At 37.1% G+C, this 9,924-nt stretch overlaps 1 protein-coding gene across 1 annotated transcript; it reads right to left on the bottom strand.

Moving 5' to 3' along the window:
* Positions 1-7,335: 7,335 nt before the first annotated feature.
* LOC131693524 (uncharacterized) lies at positions 7,336-8,264 on the bottom strand. The gene is made up of 2 exons (XM_058981429.1): positions 7,646-8,264; positions 7,336-7,587 (listed from the first exon to the last, which is right to left on the bottom strand). Exons 1-2 carry the CDS (start codon positions 8,180-8,182, stop codon positions 7,390-7,392), a joined length of 735 nt encoding a protein of 244 aa, XP_058837412.1. The 5' UTR covers positions 8,183-8,264; the 3' UTR covers positions 7,336-7,389.
* Between the last annotated feature and the right edge of the window lie 1,660 nt (positions 8,265-9,924).

The raw sequence follows: 9,924 nt of genomic DNA, 5'->3' as shown, positions 1-9,924 counted from the left end.
GAAAGAGTATTACATCTATTGGATTTGAAACGTAAAAGCAACAATCCACTGTGTGTCAAACCCTTAACTATATAACAAGAAGAAAAATAGTAATATATCAAACAAGCTAGATTTAGTGTGTAACAGAACCCAAAGATGAGAAATGATAACAGTTTAGCGAGTAAAATAGATTTTTTACAATTCCGATTTTATATTTTTAGACAATCTCTCTCGTTAGACGAAAACCAAATCAACGTTGTATTACAATCAAAAGAATAATACGTGTTGTAATCAAACAAAAGAGGATTATACAAAGGATTTTAGACTATCAACAACAAATGAAATATTAAATTAAATTAGATATTTGTAAAGGTTATGTAACGCTACATGTCACAATGACTTGAACATAGCTCGTCGTTTACTCGCTGTGTACAGCTAGATTATAAGTCAAAATTTAAAGTAAAAACGGAAACAAACTATTGTTCACTTTACAGCTAAAAAAGTACTTTATATAATATACAATCAATGCAACCGCAAATCCAAACCGATGACTTCGCACACTATACTGTATCAGTGTTTGACCCCGCGTATCGTATGTTAACATTAGATAGGAATCGAAACCAGCTGACAATCCATATCGGGTTTCAATCTCATGTGAGATGAAATCCACAACAGACAGAGTAGCATGATAACACGTATCCCTTTCTGTCGATTTTTGCATTCGTTACAACCGCTATACCGTGAGCAGGAACTAACTAACCCCTAAAGTGTATAGAGAGCAACACTTATTTCCGGACTGTGATAGCAGATTGGTTTGTTGGATTATACTGATTTTTTTTTCTATGCTTGAAAGTTTAAATTACACGTTGCGAAAAATACCATATCCATATAACGAGAGGCAGTACCTTCAAGCAAACATGGATCGATGTACGAATTAGCCAAATATTGTTGCTGACTATTGGATATCAAAATAACGATTATTAGATTTTTTAGTACAGGTAGACAGAAGCGGTTTGTTAAATATTTTAAGAGGTGATAATATAGGTCAGTGTAAGCAAAAACAAAATTATTGCAATTTTAAACTGCATTGTATTGTACGTTACATCGGAAACGCGCCATTCAATGATTTTGAGGCGACGAATTGGATTGGCGCATTTGATAATAAATGCTGAAATACGTCGAAAAATATGTCCCTAGTAACAATTGTGGTTTTATAATAGTTTTATAGCCACTGATAAAACTTAGATTGCACTTGTAGCGTGCTATAAAACATTAATTGTTACTTGGGGTAGTTCAATGTGTGATAATTGTTTACTTTAACTGAATTTGTCAATAAAACTAGCTGAAAACTGTGCTTCCAAAGTTTCAGGTTTTTGTATGTTTTAATCACAATGAGATTTTAACACAAAATTGCACCAACTTTTCTTTAAAGTGTCATTCGTTCCATAAGAATAGCGACGAATCGTGCGCCGAATAGCGCTACGAATCTTTCTGCGACGAAAAATAATCGTCGAGTCTCCTTTGGAAAAGCACAGACAATTACTATGTTTGATTATCTTCCAGCGACAACGCGTAATGACAGATGAAATTGTGAAAATCTTTCTAGCAGAATAAAGAATTGTTCACAGCTTTCCGTTCCGATGCAGTACAGTGAAGTTTCCATTTTCACAAGATTTTTCCCTTTCCCTTTACAGAGATCGATTTCAATATTTTTATATGTATTGCATATCAGTGACCACGAGGCATTTTTTCGGAAACTTCGTGGAAACAGTTGACACTAAGTATTTGAAGGCGGACGGAGGATTGTTTCGGAAGACTGTATGTGTTGACCGATTTACTGAGCCGACGTTTTATTAGGGAATTCAATTCACCTCTATCATACACAATACGTAGAATTTATTTGAATATTTGTTCCTTCACCAAACGTCATATTTATTTCTGATGGTTGTTAACTTGAAAAAAACACGATCAATAGTTCGCGCAAAACGTTCTTCATGTTATTCGGAGATTTATGCCTTGTCATGTCGTTTCATCACGTTCCTGGTGAGAAGGGAAGGGGAGATGAAAGAAAATGGTAGGGCAATGGAAAATGTCAGCCCGAATTCTTCACTCTCTAAGGAATAATGACCCCCTACTGATAAAGTCTATAGCTGATAGAAGCTTTTAGCTTCCTGTATATAGATTCATAAATATAGGAATAACAAACAATGCGGACACGCAATTGCTGCAGGGCAGTTACTTACCAATGATATTAAGGACCGTTATCAGATTCACAAAGATCACACGAATAATACTCAGCACATTGAATAGTAGCCATGTGATAATTGAGTTTGTAATATCCAGTCATTTTGTCCTGGCTAGAATACTGAAATTGTCCTTAGAAATATGCATCAAATTCATTGACATATTTGGACTCAAATCCGGCAGAAAAGTTTTTGTTTGAACGTAAGTTTGCAACCCACGGCTATGGTTGGCATATTCGGAAGCAGCCCCTGGGCGAATCTTGCTTTGTCCAATCTGTCTACATTGATAGAACTGGTTCTGGACCAACGAAGTCAGTCGCCAATTCGTCCGCCCATTTATTTGCAGTAATACCGGATTGACCAGGTGCCCATAAAAGGTAGATAGGTAGATTCGATTTGAGTTCGACATGCGATTACCAATTTCGATTTCGAAACTATCGATCTCGAATATGTCGAACCATGGCAGCCTGATCGTCAGAGCACCAAAAAATAATTCTTTGACCGCAAATTCTCTATTGAAGTGCCCATACTACGCCACACAGCATTGCAAAACTTTCTGTTTAAAATACGGTACAACATCTCCTAAGAGAATAACAATGGTCTAATATTATTTCACGACAATAGAAACCAGCATCGGTTCGGCTCTCCAACAAAGAATCGTCAGTAGGAAGAATTCTCACATTGAAAGTTTTAAAACGTAAGTGTAAGGTCACTGGGCACAATAATCTACTCATCCCAAGTAATTATTTTGGGCAACAATCTTGTGTGGCCCACATCAAATTGCATCACGGAAAAAACGCTGTAGACTTATGCTTAGCTTCACTCATAAGGTTCTATACAACATTTAGCTGTAGCTTCTTCTGTACGGAAACCAACTTTTCTTCATGCCTTGCTCAAATTTGACCTCCTTACCGTGCTTCCGTAGTGCCTGCTTCATAATTCCCCAGTATTTTTCGAAGGGGCCTTAGTTCCGGTGCGTTGGAGGGGGGGGGGGGGGTTCAGGTGACCCCATTGGCTTCGTTCCACTCCAGGACAACATTTGGATAGTGGCACGAAGCTAGATCCGACCAGAAGACCGAAGGGACCTCGTGTTGTTTCAGCAAAGGAAACAGACGCTTCTGTAGGCATTCCTTGTGGTAGATCTCCCCGTAGTAACGAACGTCGCACTCCTTTTGCTACATGAGCAGATCGCTTACCAAATCATGTATTTATTGGCAAACTTTGAAAGTTTCTGCTTCCTAATTTCCTCCGGAACATCAAACTTGTACTGGGTGGTAAAGAACAGTTGCCCGGAAACTGCTGGAAGTCATCCTTGACGTAAGTCTCATCATCCATGAGGATTCGTCAACATCTGGGTGAACAGTGTCCGGGCCCGCGACTTTCCCACTCTCTCCGAACGAAAGACAGATTCAACTTTTTGGCCACATCTCTGACATTGAGATTCCTCCTAAAAGCTTTCACTATACGTTTGTGATCCTGATCACTAGTAGAACATTTTGACCGCATTTCTGCTTCGGTTCGATGCTCAGAGTTTGGTAGTAACGTTTAATCACACGACTCACAGTTGATTGCACGATTCCGAGTTGTTTTCCGATGTCCCGATGAGAGAGCTGAAATTTTTCCAGGTTGATTTTCGGGTGACGCCATTTTATACAATGTTCGAAAAACTGACGGCGATAAAAATACAGTGTAAACAATACAGTCTAAACGACTTCTACCCAAATTTTCAAGAAAAAATCTGGCTTTTAGGATTTTCGGAGAATTGAAAATTGAGTCACTTCCCACAACATCAGGTGTGTATGTTGGTAGTTGCAAGAAACGTGCTCCTTCTAAATCCTTAAAAATGAAAACAAAACAAAGAAAAAAAGCACAACCGCAGAGGTGCTCTCTTCAACATTGCTTCGGCTCATTGTAAAGAGCAGTGTTTTTCAACCGGGGGTGAATTCACCCCCAGGGGTACGTCAGATTAAGATTTTTCCAGGTAAATTTCGACTTATTATCCAAATATTTCCATCGAATTATTGTCTCTATATTATAAAGTCATTAATTCGATGGAAATATTAGGATAACAAGATGAAATTTACTTGGAATAATTCATAATCCTTGAATTGAAAAACATTGGTATAGAGTCTTCGAGTCTCAATACCTATAGAGTGCAAGCAAGGTTGGGAAAGGTCATCTTCCGATTGCGCTGAAAGATGATCTGTTAAAAGATCCTCACGGGTGTCTTCTTCAATCCCTCCTAAATCATTCATCCCCCTTTACAGTTAATTTTGCTAGGTATAGTACTGTTTGGTTCTCTCCGGATAACGAACGAACCTGGTTGAAATAGAAATTGGAGGGGATAAGTGAGAATGCAGGGGACTTCCGTTTTATTGTCGAATCATATAGCCTTCACTAGAATAAGGGCTTCGTTTACATTCTGTGGAATCCCGAGGAATGTTTGAAGAGTACTGATGTTTTGATGAGACTCCATAATCCTGGTTCGTGAGCAGTTTGCTGGGAAGTTCTGAGAACCAAATCGCTTACAGAGAAAATACAGCAGTATTTTTGCAGTATCGACAACCGTTCTCTGGAATCTCTAGCAAAAAAGCGTTATAAACTGAACTATGGTTTTCAAATGTCCCGACGATAGTTTATAAACCTATATCGGGCCGAATTTGAATGACAATATCACTTTTATTCCCTTGGGAATGAAACATATTTCCGTATTGTTTATACTCTCTGTGTCGTTGGGTTATAAACTTAACTTTGGCTTCCAAAAAGTCACGGCGAAAGTTTATAAACTTAAATCGGTTTAAGCCGAATTTGAATGGCAGTATCTCTTCGGGGGTGTTGTCGTTCTGTTATCTCAATATCCCCTCGGGGGTGTTGATATATCCGCTCATCGAGAAGTGTCTTTATTCCCTTGGGAGTGAAGAATACTTCCGTATTGTCTATGTTCTCTGTGTCGTTGTTTTCCTTATCCCTAACCTGCCCATCAGGGAAATGACGAAAATCACAAATCTCCGATCAACTTGGGGAACGTGCCATTCGAGCAAGTCGCTACTGATTTCTGAACATCACAGATTTTTGTCGCAATTTTTGGTCAAAGATTCTTTTTCACAGATGACAGATTTTTAGTATTTTAATAAAATTTGACTGAACTTCGCAGCTTTTTGGAAATATTGTGATTTTACACAGATTTTGTGGAAGTTTATTACAGCCTTTTTTCTGTTTTAGTCATCACAGATGGTAAAAACATTTTTATGATCGAAACACAGATATTAATGTGGTAGCTCTGGTATACAATGGAATGATTTGGATTGACTGCTTTGAAAGCTAATACTAACCAGAGTTAAAAATAATTGAAGCTCATTTTTGAAGGCTGAAAATGAACCTGTTGCGACTCGCGGTGAATAGAAAAAATATTCATTCAACTGTCCATCTTATTCATTCAGTTGAATATCGTACAATATATTCATTACACTAATTATCCAGGAAAATGTTTTCAAAAGCCGATAAAGCATATGAAACGACAATCATCATCGCTTACATTGTGCCATGGCCTACTTTGATGCGTTTGATTCGTTGCTCCACGGTCGCTTCGTGTAATAATCGGAGCCGAATGAAAATCTGCATGGATGAATGGGCAGTTTGTTCGTTTGACGTTTTCAGCTGCGTCACTGAATATTGAAAATGAATGCGGCTGATTATGATCAATTTTCATTCGATGAATTTGAATATTTTTAACTCTGATACTAACAGAGGTACATGTATTTATTTATGAACAATCTGTTGAGGGACCGAGTTTTCTTTAGCAAACTATTAAAATATGTGTTCCTCCCATCACCACAGGCTGTAAAAAGATTTGATTGAAAGACGGATTCTATATGGCATCTCTAACAGGTATTCACATCTTACCTTTTAAAATGGCCACACGTTTCTCTCTTTTGTACACACCCATGCGCGGTCATATAAAAAGGAGAAAATTATTGTTCGCACATGGTATTGTAAGGGAAGGAAATGAAGTTAACAGTGCTTAACATTGCTGAAGCGTATTTTAATCATAAAGGCTTATTTACGTTTACACTGACCGACAAAAAGAAAGCAAACAATACCCATTTTCTAAAAAAAATCAGCACGAAAATATTTTGTAATGTCATTAAATTCTAAGACATCTATCCAAAAAAATGGCTAAACCGGTATACGTTATTATTTTCCATTGAATCGTATGTTTAGATTATATAAATCCTTTACAAAATATATTTTAAATTATAAGGCCTATATTAGCAACAATATTTTGATAAATTCGGCCATCCCCATTGCAAAAGTGTGTAAAACAAAAAACATTTTCCAAATAGAAACGTAGCACCAGCATAGAAGCTCCAACCAATGAAACCAAACATCAACACTATAAGCACAATAGTCCAGTGCACCAGAGGAATTATTTTTACTAAACATAATCTGTTAAACAATCAAAGCTTTTATCAATGTTCAAGTGAACCTTTACTGCAACAAAATCATGTGAGTTTTGTACAAAAGCGAAACAATTGGTTGCAAAACATCGCTATATATCACAAGCAAACAATAAAACTACAATCACATCCTTATTTTCTCAACAAGCGCTAGTGACATTTTGAAACTCTAAAATTGCTAAAAAAAATAATGAAATCTAAATGTAAACGAACGTGTATCGCTACAAAGCTACATTTCGCACTATTAAGTGATAGCACAGATAACACGTTTAGGCTCGTATTCGAAAATAGGTGTGTAAACTGCGATTGTAACTTCAAATAATTAATTTGTAATTTATAAATGGCGCAGCGTTGTATGCTCCTGCTGATTTATTTTACATCTTTGAAACGCATACAAATGCAATACATCGTTCTTGCCTAAACGTCTGTTATCTGTGGTGATAGCAAATACCTGACAAAAGGCTCGACATTCAAAATCTCAATTGAAATGTAATATGTGAAATATCAACAAATCATCAGTGTACGCTAATATTATGCGAATTAGTGCACAGTCTACTGTCGGAAAGAATTCCCATTGTGAAACGACCGAATTATACTGTGAACTTGATGAAACACTTTAATTATAAGTCGAAATAAAACAACTGACACCATCAAATTCAAACCATTGGTTTTATTTCAGTCTTATTTCTCTTAATACTATATTGAGAAGCTTACCTAGAAACATAGAATAGTTTCTCGAAATCTAATTGGAACGGATTCAAATTGGAGTCGGCAAAGTACGCCGGCAAGTCCACGTTTTCCAAGCTCTCGGACGAAGATGCTCTGGGAGAGATGATATTTTTCAAACGCTGACGAAGAAGAACCATATTTTCGGTGCTGTCCGATTGCTTCAACTGTGAGAGCGTTGCCTAAAAATAAATTACCATAAGCGTTCGTGCTCAGTTTTCATATTCACAGTTACCCCACCTCGTAAACATCTTTCAACACTTTCGACGTCGCCGAATTCATCTCCTGAACCGGATGCCCCAACATCATATTCGATAGATTTAAGTACAGCAACTTGAAATCCACCCCGTTAGCATGTTCCGGTGCTGGAAATTGTTCTGTTAGCGCAATCATCTTCATTGTCAATGCTAGTTCATTGTTGCACGTGTCCTTCATTCCCGCCGAATGCATTAGTTCGCTCCAGTTGGTAACCTGAACAAAATCAATACAGTCGCCCATCTTCCCGTAAACACATTCCTCCGATTTTTTGGCAAAATCATTAACGTATCGTTCGACATCACATTTGCTGTACTTTTCCAAATAATTAATTTTTAATATCTCATTTGGCAGTTGGGGACCATATTTCTGAAAAGCAGAATCCAGATGACGTCGAAAGGTGCGATTATCCGGCAGTGCTGTCTGCTTCACGACTGGCTCAGCAGTTGTCGTGTCCACTCGATTGCTATCCGAGTCGTTTACCAGCTGTTGTTTACCTGCTGAACTAACTTCTTCAGCCATATCAATCTGGAATGCAAATAATGTATGTGAACTAGTTCATATACACAAATAAGTTTGAAAAATTTCTGGTGAACTCGCGATTGAAAACAAATTTTGTTTTGATTGAATGACACACGGAGAGAACGACAAGCGTATGGCACAGCCCTACGCGCATATGTGAACACGCTTGTAAGGTTTTGCTTTTGAAAAGACCGTTGAAAGTCAATAATGTAGCAGGTTTCTGGATTTTTTCCCAAATTGAAGCTGCTGTTTTGTGCTAATTAGAGTGGATTGATTTTCCTTTGTTTTCTTTCATTTTTGATTCCAATACCACAGAGAGCAAACGCTTATCTTGAGCGTTAGAGTTGTGTTAAAAGCTATACTATTCTGTTTGCAGTTGAAAACAGGAAAATCCATCCAGCGACAATCGTATTTTCTCTGGTTCGTACAATGATACGCTATCCAGCGCACTACTTCCGACGTCATGGATTAGCACTAAACAGGAGAAAAACCGATTGTCGCTGGATGGATTTTTCAGTCTTCAACTGCAACCAGAATATATACATACCTAGCTATAGGGATAGTGGACGAGACACGCGAAACATTTCCCTCTCAAATTTGTTGTTATTTTGCAAAGAAAATATTGTCCGTGCTTTTGCAAAGGAGACGCGATGATTATTATTGGTCGCACTTAAAATCGGAACACATTTCGACGCGCAACTGGTTTTACAGTTCGTTTGCGTATAAATCCATGTAGTTCGGTAGTAATGTAGCTTCTTGTGAGAGAAAGTACGACAGTACTCACAAGTATGCCAAATAACTTGGATGCAGCGAATAAACTAGTTATGTCACGGTAGTTTCTTACGTTTCGACGATCACCATCTTTAAATACTGAAAACATGTAAGAATGCCATCTGGTCCCGCCGAGTAGAGGAGCCCGAGGAGGGTTGAAACCGTTTTTTTGTATTTATTAGATAAATCAACGAAGAACTGTTATTCGACGATTGTTTTATTCGAAATTTCTTGCTTCTATTTATAATTTACCTCAGTATAAAAAGTATAAATTTGTACCAAAACATCAATATGTAACATTTATGTGACAGTGAACTTTTTATTTCAACTCCTCCTACCAAGGTAAGTTCAAAACAAGGACCAATGCGAGTTGAGACAAATAATCAATTATTGTTGAAGCAGGGCGGGTTTACTGTCTACCATTCGTATACGGATTTTTTCGTCAAAGTTGGTCAACTTAGGTGTAGATAAGATATATCCACAAACTAACGGTCTTAATACCGTGTCATATAGGATTTTAAGTTATTTTTATCTATATATTTGAACGGGCGATATGTATCTAAGTATGGTTACTTCGGTTTATTCTTTAAAGTTTCAGGCACTAACTTTCGTGAACGCATTAATTTGTATTGATGTCAATTTTCGAATAAAAGCAAAAATTGCAACCATTTGATGCTCTTTTTTCAAAATAAAGCTTTCAAAAATAAACATAAGTGATATAAATTCATTGTACGGAGAATCCGTCAAAAGTGCTTTTAAGAAACCCCTACTAACACATAAATGTATACATCGTTCCTATAAACATATAGATAAATAATACCCTTAATAAAGTTACTCCAAATTAAACAATACACAAGATTGTAAAAGAAAAATAGCTGTATATTGTTGGATAAACAATAGTTTCTAGAAATGGGAGTATACCGTTAATACACCGTGTCCAATAAATTCTCATACACTTCTTCAAAGGCATT

Source organism: Topomyia yanbarensis, chromosome 3, assembly GCF_030247195.1.
Source record: "Topomyia yanbarensis strain Yona2022 chromosome 3, ASM3024719v1, whole genome shotgun sequence".
Lineage (NCBI taxonomy): Eukaryota > Metazoa > Arthropoda > Insecta > Diptera > Culicidae > Topomyia > Topomyia yanbarensis.
The sequence above is the reverse complement of the archived record's forward strand: the minus strand, read 5'-3'. Positions and strand labels throughout refer to the sequence as shown.

Coding starts and splice junctions, on each gene's coding strand:
- LOC131693524 (XM_058981429.1), bottom strand. CDS start 8,182: ATGGCTGAAGAAGTTAGTTCAGCAGGTAAACAACAGCTGGTAAACGAC. Junction 7,588..7,645: donor TGTTGAAAGATGTTTACGAG/GTGGGGTAACTG, acceptor ATTTATTTTTAG/GCAACGCTCTCACAGTTGAA.